The 20003-nt window shown below is 41.0% G+C and overlaps 1 protein-coding gene across 4 annotated transcripts in view; it reads left to right on the forward strand.

Moving 5' to 3' along the window:
- The window catches only part of MGAT5 (alpha-1,6-mannosylglycoprotein 6-beta-N-acetylglucosaminyltransferase), a 115134-nt gene that overhangs the window by 82106 nt on the left and 13025 nt on the right, over positions 1–20003 (forward strand). For all 4 annotated transcript variants that reach the window (XR_013986736.1, XM_081006941.1, XM_081006943.1 and 1 more), the window contains exons 10-12: positions 2941–3074; positions 4023–4156; positions 18520–18669. Coding sequence is in view for 3 of the 4 variants with exons in the window: in XM_081006941.1 (XP_080863067.1) it covers positions 2941–3074; positions 4023–4156; positions 18520–18669 (418 nt within the window). In the remaining variant the exon portion in view is untranslated. The remainder of the gene's footprint in view (positions 1–2940; positions 3075–4022; positions 4157–18519; positions 18670–20003) is intronic.

Genomic DNA, 20003 nt, shown 5'->3' on the forward strand with positions numbered 1-20003 from the left:
CGCGGCTCCGGAGATATATTTGTTTTAAATGTCGCAATGGTTTTGCGGCTCCCAGGTTTTTTTCCTTCGGAAACGGGTCCAAGTGGCTCTTTTTGTCTTAAAGTTTGCAGACCCCTGGCATAAGGCCATGACGCCAGTGTCACATACCCAGGCTGTCCTCACATCTTTGTGTGGACGTTGGAAAAGAACTCCTGTGTATGAGTAGCTTCTTTTTCATAGGAGCTCTGTTCATTTGCAGGTCTGTGCTCAACAAGCAGCCTTGCTCTTGCTTTAAAACACAAGTGCCCAACCTGTAAGAAATTGTATGACAGTAGCTTCCGTACCCCCTTATGTCCCTCAAGGCCAGAGCTTTGGGAGTCTCCCTCCTCCTTCAGTGAAGTGGAACTGGAAAATTCCTGGATATCAGAAGGATAAATCTTGCACAGAGCAGAAATGTACTATTTTTTTCTTAAGACTAAGATTCCTTACGCAAGCCTGAATCTGATTCTACTATGGAGTAGCTAATCCACTAATTGTCGTTTATATGCCACTGAAGAAGAAGTTTGAAATGCATCTGGCAGTTGGAGTCACTACTTTTTGCTGATTAGATTTATTAATCTCTGTTTTGTTATCTGTTTTGTTTTTCAGTATTTGATTATGCGTATCTGAAAGTATACTTAACCAAAATAAATTGTATTATTTTGCATTCTTCTTGCTTTTTAGTTGCTTTAGTTTTTTTGTGGTCAGGGTCACTCAGGTGTATCTCCAGACTTTATTTTGGTGCACTGTGAACAAACCTTGTATTCATACCCGCCCTTCTCCCCACTGACACCCAATTACTTCCTCTTACAAACAATCCAGGGCTTGTTTTTCTATCCAGAGTGGTGAACTGAACTACAGTTTATACTTGCTCTCCAAATCATGTTTTCAAATCAGCTTCAAGCTGTGGTTTGCCATTCTAGTTTGGAGTGAAAGCATAATCCATATTTGGATGACTCAAATGTAATAGGCTTGCAGGAAATGGAAGTAAATATTTTTTTCAGATGAGCAAGGAGAGTGTGCATGTGTGTGCAAGCTTTATCACGTAACACCAAGCCACGGTTTGCAGTTGTAGCAGAACAGAGCCTGAAAAACATAATTGAAAATATGAACGGGCAACATATATTCACTCATTTTCCATTCATGTAGGTTTACATTGCCACTGGATTCCAAATTTTAGAAACTGAGCAGATTCTGTTAGGAAGAAGATGGGAGGAAAAAATGTGCCTGACAAACTAAAACCTCATTGTTTTCCTTCTTCCTAGTTCATTAAATATATGAAATAACATGGATATTTCAACTTTTCTTTGATGCTTTTCTTTACCAAATGGTTCAAATTGAAAAAAGGCTGTTTTTAGCATTTGAGGTAACTCAGTTAACTATTCATTTTGCAGCATGAACTGAGTAATGGAATAAAGTGCTTTGGAAAGCTATGGGCTCTGGAGGCATTTGTTGACGATGGGTTCCAACAATTTCTTGCCTTTTCAGTTCAGGAAGTTGAATTAGTTATCCTTTGGTTTTCTTTAAGCTTTCTGTTTTCCAGTTATTCTTTGGTACTCTATAAAGTGGAAGTCAGCAAAACACCTCCAAGTGGTATAGCAGTAAAACTGCTAGCACATTTGCAAAGCTAAGTAGAGTTTGGTATGGTTTCAAATTGGATGGGGGATCAGGTGTTGAGATTCCTGCATTGCAGGGGTTGGACTAGATGGCATCCCTTTCAGTCCTATAATTCTATGAAAAGTAGAGAAGAAGAAAACTTAACAGTAAAGCTACTTTAGGAATCACATTATATACCTTTTCTTAACTTTGGTTTACTTTCCTTCAAACATTATTTTTAAGAGTGCACCATATGCATAACAGTACATTAAAACTTGACTTGGTGATTCATTTCTTTGTTATCAGTTTTAATGCAACGGGGAGAATAATAAATATTATGTAACCTGTCACTGTATTTCAGATAGTTAATTCAGCCTACTCATTTTGCTAATCCTTATCTTCCAAGAATCATCCCACGTCTTGCATTTGGCTTAAAACCAAATGCTTTTATTCAAATCCCACTCTCCTTTCCACAGTATAACCCAACAGCTTCCTTCTGCTGTATGATTTATTCTACTAAATAATACGTTTGGTTCCCGACAAGCACTTGATGTAATCAAAAAATAATTCTGCTGCTGTAAAATGTTTTCACTGAAAGCGGTTGACATAAAGCTCTGAATTTCAGCTACCCAGTGCAGACTTAGGGGACTTAGAATGTGGAAGTATCATGGATGCATAAAATAGAATCACAGAATTGTAGCATTGGAAGGGACACCGAGGGTCATATAGTCCAACCCTCTGCAATACAGGAACTCAGCTAAAGCATCAATGAGAGGTGGCCCTCCAACCTCTGCTTAAAAACCTCCAAGGAAGGACAGTCCACCTCCCAAGGGAGTCTGATCCACTCTTCAACAGCTCTTATTATCAGAAAATTCTTCTTTGTGTTTAATTTATTGCAACTCTTCTCTCCCCCCCCCACCTCTTGATCCATCCCAACTCTGAAACTGCCTTTCAAATACTTTTTCTATCAAAACTTCTCAACAAAGTACTCCTAGGCCATTGTTGAGAAGTACTTCTAGGCCATTTGTCAGTGGACACGTGCAAGTAAGAATAATAATACTTGGTATTTGTGGAGAATGGGCCCTTTCTAAGTCCCAAGATTGCTAGGTTTATGGTGTAAATTGGCCCGTGGTATTGCTGTCAGAGGAAGATCTTTACCATATTTTCTTTGGCATGAATAAATATGAATAGTAACCATGCTGATTTGTTGATGCATATCATGGTATTGCTTTTATTCTCGGTTATGTCAGAAATTTCTGTATCAGCTTTAGAAGGCATGGTCACCAATTACTAACACTGTTGTTGCCTTCCTTTATCTTTGCACAGGTGCATGTTACGAGTGTTAGATTCATTTGGGACTGAACCAGAGTTTAACCATGCTCATTATGCCCAATCTAAAGGCCACAAAACTCCATGGGGAAAATGGAACCTTAACCCACAACAATTCTACACAATGTTTCGTAAGTTCAAGTTGTTTACGAAAGCAATTTTTGCTTTTCAGAATAGGAGTTAGCCCTCGGAGTCCTCCAAGTCGAGATATTACATAAAAAAGAAGATATGTCCACATATTAAACTGTTTTTATAGGTCTGTAGTTATTTTGGTATCCTTCACTTTTAATATTACAAGTCTTTGAATATAATGAAAGGGTAAACATATATTCTATGCACTTATTAGATGCTAGGGGTTGCATCCCTGCTCTCTTTGCTGGACCATCCCACCTACCCTTATCAACCCCCTCACCAAAGCCACCCCCTCCCCTTACGTATCATCAAGGACACTCTCTCCCCTCCCTCCTCTTCCCTTTTCTCCTTACACCTTGCCAAACATCTTGCTCACTTAGCTGGGCCACCCATCCTCTGGCCTGTGCCACCTCCTGCCTTTCTATCTCCCTCCTCCTCAGCCCCTTATGCTGCTGCCTTGGCTCAGCAGTTCTGAGACCAGTTGTTTTTTTTAAACCATGTTGTACCTCACAGTGGCGCTGTGGGTTAAACCACAGAGCCTAGGACATGCTGATCAGAAGGTCGGCGGTTCGAATCCCCGCCCGGTCTCAGCTCCTGCCCAGCTAGCAGTTCGAAAGCACATCAAAGTGCAAGTAGTGCTGCTCTGGTTCGCCAGAAGCGGCTTAGTCATGCTGGCCACGTGACCCGGAAGTTGTACGCTGGCTCCCTTGGCCAATAAAGCGAGATGAGCGCCTCAACCCCAGAGTTGATCACGACTGGACCTAATGGTCAGGGGTCCCTTTACCTTTACTTTACCTCACAGTGCTACCTGTCAACAGCCATGTGAATTGCAGCATGACAATATCCTTAGGAAAATACATAATAGAAGATAAGACTTATGACAGTGTTTCAGTGACGCATAATGATGCAGTGCTGACTTTTTGTTTGTTTGGTTGATTGGTTTACAGCTCACACTCCAGACAATAGTTTCCTTGGTTTTGTTGTGGAACAATATCTGAATTCCAGTGACATCAAGCACTTCAACGTAATTAAAAGACAGGACCAGTCGCTTGTCTATGGCAAAGTTGATAACTTCTGGAAGGTGAGTTGCTATGCTGAACAAATCTTTTCTTGGAAGTTCATTTTCAATGACTGAGCAGAACACAAAGTTGCAAGCTTAAACTGAGCTATATTTTAATTAGTGTTTGACAGGTACTTTTTAGAAAACAATGCCGGCAGATATTATCTGTTCAAAGAGGTTTTTAACAAAAGATGCAGCTCCTTTAGACTGTAGTCTTGTGCACAATTTTACGTCATTATATGTTCAACCAGGTTTATTGCACCATGTTTATAGCTGAAAGATTTGGAAGGCGAAAGTGATATGCCATTAATCTGTACCAAGCTATTAACTGGTTTATCATAATGTATATGAGCAAGTACAAACATTTGACTCTTGTCTTCTCCCCTCTCCTCAATTCTCATGCATTGAAAAGAAACTTAGAGCTCCTGGTTGGCTTCTCAGCCAAAATACTTTCCATATTATATCTGAATATTGGAAACAAAAACTCTCCTAGCTGTACTTACTGGGTGGAACTCAACATCAGGCTCTTCCAATCATTCTATTTGTGCAAGCATTATAACTTGTCAGGTGGAATGATTCCTCTCTCTCCTACCTCCTCGTGTTGTTCAGGTGGTTTTACTGCCACCCAAAAAATAAAAAATAAAAACATTCAGGGAGTGCAGGAGCCAAATTGTACATGTGGAAGTCCTTGAACAGGGCTTCTGTTGATGAGGCTGGTTAGGTGAATCCTGCCCACTGTCTTTAACACACTATTACATGCACTGCTTCTGTGTTCCCATTTGTGAGATTTCTAGTGTGAGTGTCACATTCTTTTTACCAAAGGATCTCCAGCTAATTGTCAGCTTACAAATGCCTCCAACAAAAATTCCTGTTTGCAACCTCTCAAGTTTCTTTGTAATCAAAGTATTCACAATCCTGACCATAGTGGAAGATAGAGGCCCTGATTTGTGCAGCTACACATTGTGAAGCCACAGAACAGCCAATGGAGACTTACTCCAACTCTCTCATTTGTTATAAGTAATTGGTCTCTGGGTAGCAGCCTCTGGCCAAACTTGCTTGTGGATTCATGTGTTGTTGAACTTGTAGGTACTGAAAGGAAAACAGAAGAGTTGATTTCTCTAGTTTCAGTTATTATTTGTCTTTCCAAAATGCTCAAAGGAATTGCTTTTACATGTTTAAAGATCCATTGAATTAGGTATTATTTTAAAAGTATTGTTTATGATAAAGTGCCAATGGTAGACTAGGCCATTGGCACTTCCAAAAATGATAACCTATGAGTTATCTTTTGCCTAAAGTTATTTTTCTTTTTTACTTGCTGACTTGCTGTTTCCCTGTAATCATAATATTAAATAATTCACTTATTTTCACATGCACGGCAAGGTCTTGACTGAGTCAAATTTCTTAGCACTGACTTCAAGGCATTCTCCTCATCCAGAAAGAAGTGCAGAGAGAGAGAGAGCTATGTGCTTACAAAAGAGATTTTCTTTTGTTCATTTCCCTTGAGAATTAAGCATACAGCTCCAGAGAACAAGGGCAAAAAAAACAATCCTTGGTCACCTCTGGTCTGCTAGAAGAACAAACACCTTGGAGTATCCTTCCCCAGCCTATTGCCCTCTAGATGTTTAGGACTCTAGAGCCAGTGTGGTGTAGTGGTTAAGAGCGGTAGTCTCGTAATCTGGGGAACCGGGTTCACGTCTCTCCGCTCCTCCACATGCAGCTGCTGGGTGATCTTGGGCTAGTCACACTTCTCTGAAGTCTCTCAGCCCCACTCACCTCAGAGTGTTTGTTGTGGGGGAGGAAGGGAAAGGAGAATGTTAGCCGCTTTGAGACTCCTTCGGGTAGTGATAAAGCAGGATATCAAATCCAAACTCCTCCTCCTCCTCCTCCTCCTTCTTCTCTAGCTCCTATCAGCCCCAGCTAGCATGACCACTGGTCAGTGATTATGGGAGTTGTAGTCCAAAACATCTGCAGGGCACTAGGTTGGGGAAGGCTGCCTTGGGGTGTTCTCCAAATTGCCCTCCATTCTCAGTAGAAAGGCTTCGTGTTGTCCCATTATTGCCCAGAGGGCACGGCCATCGTCCATAATACAATACAAGTATTCAGAGAAGCAAATGCAGCAAGTACTACTCTGTGCAATTAAAGTTCTGTAATTTCTAGCTCTTCATAAGAGGTAGCTGCTGAGAGCCAGATGAGGTAATCTTAACCTTTTGTGCTTATATGTTGTCATTTTATTGGGTACATGGCTAGTTGAAATGCAGTTGTAACAAACCGAATTATAATGGCATGTTAACAGCCAAAGGCAGCTGTGTTAGCATGTAAGCAAGCAGCTTCAAAATCCAGTTGGCCAACAACTTTACTGGACCTATCAAAGCATTGCAAATTTGTTGCAAGCTTTTGAGTTGTCCAGACAAGATGTTACATAAAGCAGGAGGTGAGGGTTTTTCTTTGTTTGTTTTTAGTACAGAAAGGTTAGGCTAGATATTGTAGCATGTTTGCAGATGGATCTTGCAGGCTGGGTAAATCTCTCCTTGGTGCTACAAATACCAGGTTTTACACCTAGCATTCTAGAATAAAGAATCAATAGCTTGCAACCCTGATATGTACTTTAGTTACTGAAAGCAGGATTTCAGCTAGTCACAACATCAAGAGTTTGGGTTGAGGAAAAGAATTAACTGGATTTGCATTGTTTAAAAGTTCAATTTTGCACGCACACAAAAGTAAAAAGAGTTGTTTATGCAAGAAGCCATCTCTGTTCTCTTACCTTCCAAAAGAGCTATCATCTATACCAAGCAGTGTCTGTAAATCACAGAGAAGGTACTTTAATACTAGCTTCTGAGTCCGGCTTGTTTGGAAGCCATTAGCCATACTCCCTTATTCAGACCAAAGGAGAAATCATCTGGTTTGTTTCACCATTCAAGTGAAGGGAGAGACAAAGGAGACGCATATCAACTGTATATATGCTGGCTTATTTGACCAGGATTTTATCATGCACACACAGCCACATATGTCATAGAGTGGATGCTACCCTGTTTTAAACTATTAGAGGACACTCAGTCAATCAGGTACATCTCCCTTTTATGCCATTAACCTATGACTAAAAGCTGCTTCTTAGATTAGAATGCCTAGGCATCCTGGGAAATTGTTGAATAAATCCCAAAAATAAATGAGTGGATATATGGTGCATACCAGTTTCCCTGAACCTGGTGCCCTCTCGCAGGGTGTCGTCTTGAACTATAACTCCCATCAGTGATGCTAGAAGTTGTTGGGGGAAAGCTGATTTACAGTGTTGCATTTAGAATATTTAGGAAGCCACAGCCAATTCAAGCTGTCATACATGCTTGTATGCAGTGGTGTACAGATGCATATAGAAGCTTTTAACATGATGGCGTACATGAAGTGTATGTGCACATGTACATTATCTAGTGCTAAAGCAGCTCTAATAATTTGTAATTAAAATATTGTTCCTTAAGGAAAAACTAGTGTACGCAATTATCTTAAGCTGTTGCTCAGTTCTTTACAGAAACATGCCAGACTGAGGATTTAAGAGTACAAATTTAGGAGTACAGGTGTCATTTCAATTTTCAAGGGTTTCACAAATTATTTGCGTTTTGTGGGGCATCTTAGTTCTGGCTAGCAGCAGAAAACCGTGAGAGCTCTTCATAATTCATAGTACAGACCTTGGACACGTAGTTTCTTCATCCATACTGCAGTAATTTCCTGGGATTTCCCAGTGATTTAAAGCCACAGTGTACAAACTTCCTCAGTAAAAGCATTTCTCATTATACTTCCCATAGGGATAAATCTGCTAGGCTAAGCCCACTTCAAGAAGGCGCCATGGCAGAAGAAAAGAGACACAGAGAGAATGACGAATGCCTAGTGGCCCCTTTGCCAGCCTATTTTGTCTGCCCGTTATAAAGCCTGAAGGCCTATCAAGACTTTTTCTCTGTGTGGCAGCTGTCTATTCATTTCATTTGTTTAGCAGCATCTTGAGGTTTTGATTGTCTTATTTTTGCCCATGGTTCTTGAGCAGAAAAATTATTTTCTTATTATTTAAGCGGTAGTTGTGCTGCTTTCATTGTGACTTTGAAGAAAAATCATTAACTTTTTCATCCTCATTTATGAACACTCAAGGTTTTTAGAGTGTGCTCCTCGTGCTAGAGTACACATTTTAGCAGCATTGTAAACTGTTAATTCATTTTCAGCTTTTGTGATTATGCATTCTGTTCTATTATCAGTACTAGGAGACTTTTAAAAGCCTCAATAAAAACTGAGTATAATTAATCAGTGTATTTCCCAATGTGATTAGTAGTACATCAGAAGAACAGCCTGTCAGATAGACTTGGGTCTGGTACTCAAAAAGATGTATCAGATTTATTTTCAGATTTTTCTTTTAGTTTATTTTTCCCCAGCTCCCTCCCTTTCTTCCTTGGTTCCTTCCTTTCCTCCCTGTCAATTTGCCTGCCTTATCCAGGATATTCGTATCCGTTGTTAAATGCCCCATCTGTAAAATAGCTCTTTCGAGAAATGTCAGTTAACGTCTCCTTGCATATTAACATTCACTGTGGAAAAGATAAAATATTATCTTAACCAGTATAGTGTTTGCCCTCTCACTCCCCTGGTCTACCCACTATAGATAGATCTGAAATGAATATAGAATCCTTCTTCAATGCTTAGATCTTTGCTTTACCTGGGGGATGAAAATATTCTAGTGCCGCTTGTTCTGTGTTACCCATCTTCCTAGCCTAATTAAAGACCATCTGGAGGATGCATACTTGTAAGGGTAAGGGCAGTGACAGCAACCTCCTGATCATTACACCTCTCCAGGTTCCCAGCTGTTAAATGAACAGTTGTAACATGCAGGCAAAACGGATAATAGGTGGATAGAACTTGCTGCAGAATGTGAACAGTGTGTGGCATTGGTGGACAGTAGAGAAGAAATGGTATTTGTTTGTATTCAGTAGAATAGAGCTTCTTCCTCAAACATTTGGGATTGCAGGCTCCCATACACTCATCTTCTCCAGTTTACTAGTGATACACACACACACACACACACACACACACACACAAGCTCATCAGGGATCCTACCTCTCCAAATTTTGGGGAAGGGAGCTGCTGATTTATACCAAATAGTCATTGCTTTTTATATATAGGGGGGAAAGGTGTTGGTACTCACCATGAAGTTGTTACAGTAAGTGCTGCACTTTTAACTGGGGTGGGGTGGGGTGGGGTGGAGGTGCCGGTACTATGTGCCATTGAGTATCCGTAGAAAAAAGTTATGCAAATTGTTAATAGCCATGTAACAAGTGGCAACCGGCCACAAAATGTTACAGTGTGCTGTGGTTTTACTCAGAGTTCCAACCAATCCATTCCATTTCTCCTTCCACTGGTCTGGTTTTCCTCAGTTAGTATCAGTCAGTTAATATTCTGTCTCCACTGAGAGTGCTCTGCACTCAGTGGCTTGTTTTGTCACAAGGGTTCTCCATTTGGGGATGTTTTTAGCGAATGAAGTAGATAGTTTTACACTACATTAAAACCTTTGATTTCTCCATATGGGTGTCTCCCATTTCCATTCCTAAAGGCAGTTGGGTTTTGGTTTCCCCCCGGCATCTGTAAACATCACGGTTACCTCAAGTCTGCATGGGTGGTGCTGTTTTGCCTACACCTTCACAAGCATAGGCAGATAAATTAGAGATGCAGGGAATAAAGATGATCTTTTCAACCTATTGAATTTGATCCGCTCCTTGTAGGTGGTCAACTCTCTAATTTCATTAGAACAACAAAGGGAGTTAAACAAGGATGCATTTTGGCCCCCTTTTTGTTCAACATCTATATAAACTCCCTAATAGACCACCTACAAGGAGCGGATACACACGCCCCAAAATTAGCAGACAAAAAACTGCCTATCCTACTCTATGCAGACGATGCGGTTATATTGTCCCAGACTCAGATGGGCCTCAAAAGAGCTCTTAACAGCTTATCCCAATATTGTAGAGAAGAGAAACTAGCAGTGAACTACCAAAAAACAAAAATCATGGTTTTCTCTAACAAAAGGAAAATATACAGATGGAATTTAGACAATCAGGAGATTGAACAAGTGACATGCTTTAAATATCTAGGAGTGATATTCCAAGCATCAAGGAAGAAGACTGCCCACATAAACTACAGCTCCTTTACAGCACAAAAAAGTACAACAGCAATCCTAAGATTCCATCGTACAACGGGAGGAAATTTCATTCCTGCTACAATTAAACTATTCATTGCAAAACCAACAGCACAAATCCTATACGGCGCGCCACTCGTCTCCCTCTCTAATCTAGACCCATATGAGAAGATACAATCAGGTTTCCTTAGATCACTCCTGCAAACACCTAAATGCGTCCCAAACGCCGCCCTACGACTGGAAGCGGGCTTATACAGCATTAAAGCCAAAGTATGGATAAGAACCTTATGCACTTGGCTAAGACTTAACAACTCGCCGGTTGGACTACTTTCCCTGATGCTTCTTGACAAATTCCAATCTAGCTGGTTGAAGGGCATTCTCAGAAAACTGGCCACATATGGTCTCTCCCCAGAGTATTTATTAAGTTTAGAAAGGGGAAGGGCCAAGAACATAATCAAAGAAAGACTCAGGGACATTGAAACCCAAAATGACTTTAACCAACTTCCGATAACTTATAAACTTCTATACAATTCCCAAAGGCCACATCTAGCAAACTATCTCAAAGTTCTAGACAACGCTAAACACCGATGGGCATTTTCCAGGGCCCGCTTTAACGCTCTCCCTTCAGCTCTTCTAGAGGGAAGATACAATAAAATACCGATCGAACAAAGATTATGCCCCTGTAACAGCAATGAAATCGAAACCACTGGGCATGTCATCTTATACTGCCCATTATATCGAGACTCAAGAAAAGAGCTGATCGAACCGATTCTGAGGAAAATACCTCGTAGTACAGACGACACCTATATCAGACACCTCTTAGCTGACAAAGAGCCCGAAATTAACAGGTCCATGGCAAAGTACTGTTACATTGCAACAAGAATAAGACGAGCAATGATGTCTACAAAGGAGTTCAAACTGTAAACATCGAAGGAACGATAATAAACAGTAGCGACTCCTGAATTGAATTTTAAAAACTTAAAACTCGAAACCTGGTCATAAATATAAGCACCAATTCTGTGAATTGGCCATATTTTTACTGTTACTTGTAGCACAATACTACTCTTAATGTCATATTTTATAAATTGCTTCCTGGTCATTGACCGTATTAAAGATATTTGATTTGATTCATACGCTCCAAAGTTTGTCCTGCTGTACACAGTGCTTGTTCCTTGCTTAACATATGTTTGCAAATAAAGAGTCAATCTCTTAAATCTGCAAATAATGATTAAATAGTTCATTGGAATAATTTTCAACTGTAATTAAGGTAAACCCAGATTTACATCTGTGCCAGCCCAGATTTCAGAGTAATGACTGCATTTGTATAGTCACATTTTTATCTATAAAATAAAGCTGAGTATTTGTTCTGCTGTCTTTATATAGTGCTTCTCTTGATGCTCACTACCTTGTGCTATATTCATTCCTTAATTATCTGTGCTACACCAGGTTCATGTCTTTATATACCTTATGATAAACAGTGATAAAGTGCTTGAGCACCAGAACTAAGAATGCTGTGTTCAAAAGCTAGATTTGATTATTGGTTTTTTAATGATTAAGAATTTAGGAGTAATTAAAATTGCAGCACAATCATCACCTTTAGTTTGTCCTTGATTGTGTTTATGAAATTTAGCTGTGATGCATGCACAGAAAAGCCACTCACCCTGATTGTGGGATAATCCTAGGGTTGTTCCAAAGCCATGGCTAGATGACGCGGGTGTTTCAGAACAAAATATATTAGGATTGTAAGGATTGTGTAGCAAATGCATACGATCTGCATGCATTCTTCCTAATAGACAGAATCTATTTAGTTAGATGGGGTGGAATAGGGATATGGATATGGATGGAAAGACTCTTCCTTGTGCAGTAGAGACAAAATATTTCACAAGATTCCACTCAGTTGGCACCTGTTTGAGGAAATAGCAGTTTACACATGTGGGTTTCTGGGAATGTAATTTGTTTTACAGAAGCTGTATTATTGAGAATGAAATCCAAGAAGGAATAACATATCCTTCTGCCAAATTGAATTTATATAACTGGCACTCAGAAGCTCTTTTTGTATGCTTCGGCATTAAGCAGGATTGAAAAGAGAAAACATCGATAGATTTAAGATTCTACCATATTCCCTCGTGAGATTTTGAAAAAGTATCTGCTATTGAGAGTTACAATTAATTTCTAGTTCCACACATCTTGCTGCATTAAATGTGACATTTTAAAAATAACAAAGTTGTCCCCAATCATGTTCAGCTGCTTCAAATCTTTCCTGAAGTTTATCTCATTTAATCTTGTAACAATAGCAAGACTTTTGATTTTTCTATCTGTAGTCACATCTGCAGGGCTGTTATGGAATACAGAACTAAGGACTAGAGGAGGGGTAGCCAACATGATGCTATCCCAACCGAGTTGGACACCTGTTCCTATCAGCCCCAGCGAAGGATGGTGGGAGTTTTAGTCTATCAACATCTGCAGGGCACTATGATAGGTATCCCTAGGCTAGAATTACTGGTCAATTCCACCTAAAGCAGATTGCTAATAAAATGTTGGGTTGCTGTGTCTGGGTTGTAGTGTTTAATCCTGCAAGTGAAATTGACATGATTGAATGCTGCTCCACTAAAAGGCATCATAATACATCGGAAGCTGTGCAGGAGAAAGCTAGACTAGCTCCTTTAGGTCTAGCTTTCTACATGGAGGGTTTTGTTTTGTCTTTTGTACGGAGAAAAATTCCATTAAATCGTGAGATTTATCAGCTCAGTGGAAAACAGACCTTAGATAAATGCACACATTTATATATCTTTTAGAAATCATGCACTTTAAAAAGCATGTGTTGTGGTCTCCAACCATGTATCCAGCTTATGTAGCAATAGTTATTTTTTAAAAAATGCTTCCAGTACAGGTGTCGCCAGCATGATGCTCTCCAGATATTGTGGACATCAGCCCCAGCCAGCATGGGCAGTGGTAAGGAATTCTGGGAATTGTAGTCCAATAACATCTGGAGAGCACCATGTTGGCTACCCCTGTTCTCGTTTTCCATTGAATTCTATGAGAAGTCAGAGCATAGCGCTATAGAACAAGACTGCCTGGTGTGGTGACAATCGAGCAGTGAGGTAATGCTTGGGCTCCTCCCACGCACAGAGTATAGCCGGATTGCACTTTGTTCCTGTGGCTTCTAGCAGATCATTGATTAACAAGATTACTATTCTCTGGAGGTGACCTGCATAATTTTTAAATAATGCACATTTTTGCTAATTGTAGGTTGCCAAGTTGATGGCTCAGGCAGCTTTACCTCCCCCTCCTTACTATCTCCATTTAAAACAGAACACGTGTATTCTTTCTTTCCTCCCTATGTTTCTGCAGCTGAAAGCTTGTGGAAATTTGCCCCTTTCCCATTGAAAATTGTATGCCCCTCCACACACATGATTATATTTTCCAGTTTAATGTTGCTTTAAGAGGGAGAAACGCATCAGGCTTTGTCATCCCATTCTCTGATGTGAAAGGTCTTGCATACGGAGGAGGGTTGTAGGTGGAAAAATAATTGGCATAAAGTAATAACAGTTGTGTATTCGATGATCAACAGAAGTGCCTTCTGTAAATGGCAAGTTTATCGTAGCTGTCAAGAAGAAAGCAGATGCTGGTTCTGCCCAAGGAAATAAGAACCACTCTTTTGCGGCTCTGCGGCAGAGTTCAGTGTTGGGAGCCTAGTTTTTCTCTAAAAAGCCTTGGCAAATGAAGTTCCCCCTGGCTGTGCAGTCCCGCACCCCTGGAGTGTCATTTGCACCTGGCCAGGAAGATATAAGATGCATGGACATGCATGTAGAGGTCACATAAACATCCCTATCGGGGGCATGGCTGTGGGGTTTGTGCCATGCCCCCTTTGAGCATTTTGGAGGCCCGATGTTCTGAATTGTGGGGCCCTTAGCCTGGATACCTCATGTGCCTTGAGTTGTAAGGCCCTGGCATGAGACAGGGTCAGGAAGGCATTCCTGTTCACTGGAAGCTAAGGCCTAGGCAATGGAGCTATGCCTGGTCATTACCCTTGCTGAGGACAGGACATGGTGCATCCAAGGCAGTCATAACAATAATAATTTATTATTTATACCCCAGCCACTCTGGGTAGCTCCCAATCGAATATTAAAAACACAATACAGCATTAAATATTAAAAACTTCCCTAAACAGGGCTGCCTTCAGGTGTCTTTTAAAAGTAGGATAGCTGCTTATTTCCTTGACATCTGATGGGAGGCTGTTCCACAGAGCAGGCGCCGCTACCGAGAAGGCCCTCTGCCTGGTTCCCTGTAACCTCGCAGTGAGGGAACCGCCAGAAGGCCCACGGCGCTGGATCTCAGTTGAACGATGGGGGTGGAGACGCTTCTTCAGGTATACAGGACCGAGGCCGTCAGTGGAAATTAGCTGATTGCACTGTTTCATTTGCAGTGCAGAAGTTAAGTTAATAAATATGTGGCCTTAGTTTGACCCATTTTATGTCTCTTGTCTCTTATATCTCTCTATTCCAGTTGCAAACAAGTACTAGCCCTGCCTATCCTAATCTGTGTCAAAAGATTTAACAAGTCCATTCTGTTTCTAAGCAACCTTTCCTTAAAACGTTTCTTCTGTTCCCACCATCCCTTCCTCCTGCCCTTTGAACACTGAAAAAGAACTAAATCTCAGATAATTCACTTGGTGTGTGAGCTGATCCTTGAAATTAAAAAAGTATTGTAAATTCTAAATGGATTAAGAAATTAAAATTTATAATATTGTACAAAAGAAAATATGACATGATTTACTATTATATTCACAGTAACCACATCGTGCTCTAAAACACTTTGGATTAGAATATGAACATTCCTATGGAGCAGGGGTGGGTAGTCTTTTCTGGCTAGATATTTATCTCTCTCACACATACCCCACCATGGACTGAAGTTGATAGCTGCTATCATAGTGATGTTGAGAGATTCTTCCTTTTGAAGACACACACACACTCCATCGTTGATTGGACTTCAAAGCATACTGTGGGGCTTTCAAATAGCCCTTTTGTAAACATCCACCAATGGGGATGTTTACAAAGGGCTTTCTCTCTCTCTCTCTCTCTCTCTCCCTCCCTCTCTCTCACACACACCCTTGAGTTTCTCCTTCAAGTCTCTGCAGAGTTTTGAAGGAGAAATGTGGGAGGGATGTGTTGAAAGTATCGAGCAAGGCATGCTCCTACTGCCTGTTGGTTGATCCCAAATGCCCCCCTCCACGTTTTTCCTTCAAAGTACAGAGATTTAAAGGAGTAGTGTGAGTGGGGTGTGTGTGTTGAAGGCAGCGGCGTAGCGTGGGTTGTCAGCACCCGGGGCAAGGCAAGTAATTTGCGCCCCCTAACCCGGGGCAAGGCAAGTAATTTGCGCCCCCTAACCCGGGGCAAGGCAAGTAATTTGCGCCCCCTAACCCCTAACCTGCCGCCGCTGCCAGCTTCTTGCTGCTGCCTGGTCTGGTCTGGTGTGGTTCTCTCCCACGCTCAGCGCTGCGCTGGGCGGCCGCTGCACTGTCCCTCCCCCAGATAGTCCCTCGCTCTCTCTCTGCACCGCACGCCTGGCACCCACCCCCTCCACAGTGGGCGGCGACCCAGCGGCTCCGATCGGATTCGCACAGCCAGCACTGCAGTGAGAGAGAGTGAGTGAGCCAGGTAGGGGCAGAGAGCTGCGAGTGCGAGCGCCCCCCCCCAGATGTTGCGCCCGGTGCGGCCGGCCCCCCCTGCACCCCCCACGCTACGCCACTGGTTGAAGGTGTTCTCATAGTACCCATCACCTGGGAATGCATCTTGCTTGATCAAAGGAACAACCAAGAGCTTTAATCTCACCTTAGCATCTGTTTGAGCAGCCCCATACTGATCTTGATTCAAGCTCTATTTCAAAGACCACAGTCATTTAAATAATGTGTGAGAGTTTGTAGATGCTAGAATTGTTGTTGTCGTCATCAGCACCATTATTATAATTTCCTACCTGCCCTTCACCATAAGGTCTAAACATGGGTTACATCAAGAACACAATACAATTTTTAAAACTAACAACCATACAAAACAAGTTAATTAGGCATACTTCTCTTTAAGGAAGAATTTGTATTAAAAAAAACAAAAACTCCAACCTGATTGAGTTTAATGAAATCAGAAAAATTAAGCCAAGCTGTTTAATTCTTTTTTTCTGGCTTGGGTTTTCATGAAGACAGGGTTTGGAATTTACAGATAAGCCCAGGAACTGGCTGTGTGTACTAGAGCAGGAAGTGAGCAAGGGAAAGAGATCTGCGCTCCAAGGAAAGCTAAGTGGAAGCATGTTCAAGGAAGAGGTCTGAAGACTGCTGAAATCTTGGGATCAAAAACTCATTGGAGTTGTAGTCCAAAAAGGGGGACAATTTTTTAAGACCAAAGGGAAGACCAAATAATCATCTCCTCCTTTACTGGATGTGTGATCTTCAACAGCAATAGAGAGGGATTTTCCAGTGGTGGACCATCAACTACAAAACACCCCCTCCCCCCGCAAAGAGGCTTGCCTGGCAGGGCACCAGTGTTGCCATGCGGGAGGGACCATTTTGGAAGCAAATCATTTTAATGGGTTTTTTTCTGGATGGGGCACTTTCTGGATTTTATTTATTGTCCTATTGCCCTGTTAAGATCACTGATCATACGCCATCATGAAAACACCAAAAGAATGAAGTGTGGTATTGAAATTTTGAAATAAATTTTAATTAAATAAAACTTCTTACAGTATATTTACTCTTCGTTAGAAGATGTAATAGCTAGTGTGTTTTGTGTTCTTAAACTGATAATTCAAATATATGTGAAGATGCTTGGATTTTACAGGGCTCAAGGCAGGAAGATTCTTCCTAGTCTCCTGTAACCTTTGAATGAGTATCTGTGCATGGCTTTTAACCAACAAACAGGGAATAGTGTGTTGCTGTTGCATGTGATGGAACTGAGGGATGCAAAACACAAGCTTGTGCTTTCTGATCCCACTGGAGTCGAAGGGTACATTTACTTCTCAACTAGAAACCAGACTTTGAGGTTGCTGATTTACACAGTTGAGAAGTCTCATTCATGCAATATGTTTCAAGGGTTGTTCTATACTGAGCACTTCACAATCCATCTTTGAATGAGTTCTAGAGAAGAGGAAAGCAGGTCAAGGGTTTTTTTTTATGAAATAAATTTCTTCCAAACAAAGCACCTAGTTTTCCACATTGCTTCAAGTCCTAGTATATGGGGGGGGGGAAACCAATAGACTTTGTAGCTCACTCTAGAGAAGAATATTTAAATGCCACCATGTATGTAAAGAGCAGCATGACTCTACCATTAAGCTTCTGTGGACTGGGGAATATGAGAGGGATTTTTTTTCCTTCAAAGCACTTGCATGTTGTTGTTTAGTCGCTTAGTCATGTCTGACTCTTCGTGACCCCATGGACCAGAGCACGCCAGGCATTCCTGTCTTCCACTGCCTCCCGCAGTTTGGTCAGACTCATGTTTGTAGCTTCGAGAACACTGTCCAACCATCTCGTCCTCTGTCGTCCCCTTCTCCTTGTGCCCTCAATCTTTCCCAACATCAGGGTCTTTTCCAGGTAGTCTTCTCTTCTCATGAGGTGGCCAAAGTATTGGAGCCTCAGCTTCACGATCTGTCCTTCCAGTGAGCACTCAGGACTGATTTCCTTCAGAATGGATGCGTTTGATCTTCTTGCAGTCCATGGGACTCTCAAGAGTCTCCTCCAGCACCATAATTCAAAAGCATCAATTCTTTGGCGATCAGCCTTCTTTATGGTCCAGCTCTCACTTCCATACATCACTACTGGGAAAACCATAGCTTTAACTATACGGACCTTTGTTGGCAAGGTGATGTCTCTGCTTTTTAAGATGCTGTCTAGGTTTCTCATTGCTTTGGTGGAGTTAAATTTTGGAGAGGATCAGTAATTATTTTGTGTGACTCAGATGTGTGGGGCCCAAAACTTAGCATAACCAGTCTCCTTGGTGAAATAAGAGCTTAGATTTTAACTAGTTCCAATGGTGGGAGTCCTGAGGGGGTACTGCATCATTTTTTGCTGATCTGACCACTGCTACAGCCCCTTTGCCCCTTGAAATTCTGCTCCGTAGGATCAGGGGAGTCTTGGAACAGCAGGAGATATTGTATTGTGTAGTGGTGGTGGGTAATTAGATAGATAGGCCTCTGCATTATGTGAAGACTCAGTTTTGGTTGGCTTATGTTTCCTTACTAGGATAAGAAAGCTTATTTGGATGTCATTCATACCTATACAGAAGTTCATGGAACTGTCCACGGGACAAGTACTGTCTACATGCCCAGCTATGTTAAAAACCATGGCATCCTCAGTGGCCGGGATTTGCAGTTCCTGCTGAGAGGGACAAAGGTAAGTTGGCTGGTATGCAAAAAAGAAGAAGAAGAAGTAGCAAAACCCCAAAAGATTAAAATACATGTGCATTCAAATGCATTTACTCCCCCCCCCCATGAAGCGCTTGGCCCAATATTCTCATTGCACCATAACAGATCTAAACATTTGCCAATGTCCAGTGTTCCAAAGATTTCATTGGTTTCAATTTCTTATTGGGATGGTGCTTCATATGTGTGTTAAGTTTGTTTAGAAAAATGAAAAGCTTTCACTGTTAAATGTCCGCCCCTCCACCCTCTAGAAGTTTTGCATGCATGAGAACCAAGTTTGATGATTTCAGAAACACTCCTCCCACGCAAACTCACTTCAGAATTTGGCTCAGCAAACTTGAGGCAAAATCCCTCTCACACAAATACACACAAATAGCTGTTTATTCTATTATGTTGTGTTTCTGTTATGCTACTTTTTATTTACCTATCAGCCTGAAAAGGGTTCCCAAGGCAGCTCACAAAGAACAAATAAATGTGAATACAAAATAATGCAAATGCAGACAGTAAAAACGACAAAAATTCAACAAAAATCTTAATATTTCAAAAGTATTAAACACCAAATACATGTGTGTTCCTGCCAAAAAAGCAAAGAACATTCCCCACAAAAATACCGAAAATATTCTTTCAAAAAAGCCAAAAGGATTTGCTTGCATGGGATCTTTTTGAAAGAAGATTTTCATTTAAAGTGAAGCAAAACATTACTCAGTAAAATAATTTCCTTTCTTACTGAAATGGTGGTATGTGCTGCTTATAATTTTGATCCAATTGGTGAAGTTTGCAGTGTCATTACTTCCAAGTTATACTTCACAGATGGTAGCAGCTATTTAATATGAGTGGAGGACAGTTGGTGCTGTATTTATTATTAAGTGGTAACAGAAGCCCCTGTGCTGTCAAGACATGTGAGCTGCACACTCTCCCCTAAGGAGCTTGTTAAATAAGTTGACAGCATATAGAACAGAAAAGATGTTCCAACAGCGTCGAGGTAAAAAGTGAAGAATGCTTATCTACCCATCCAGTATCATTTTCTGTAACTAATTAAAACTCAGCCACTGCTGAATTGTTGGTGACATTTTAAAGTCCTTTAATTAATGGTTCGGCCATGTTTCTGCTGCTGCTAATTAAAAGATACAATTTAATTGCTTATCAGACTTGTCTACCTTTTTTGTTTGCTGCATGGGAATGCAGAAATAGATCAGGTTGTTCTTTGTAAATGTTGAGCCCATTAAATCTGCTTTTTAAAAAAAGAGTGGGAACTCATAATGTAGTTTGATACATCAGTAGGTTTTGTTAGGAGGTTTTCTTTTC

Source organism: Podarcis pityusensis (assembly GCF_964106645.2).
Source record: "Podarcis pityusensis genome assembly, chromosome: 1".
NCBI classification, from domain to species: Eukaryota; Metazoa; Chordata; class Lepidosauria; order Squamata; family Lacertidae; genus Podarcis; species Podarcis pityusensis.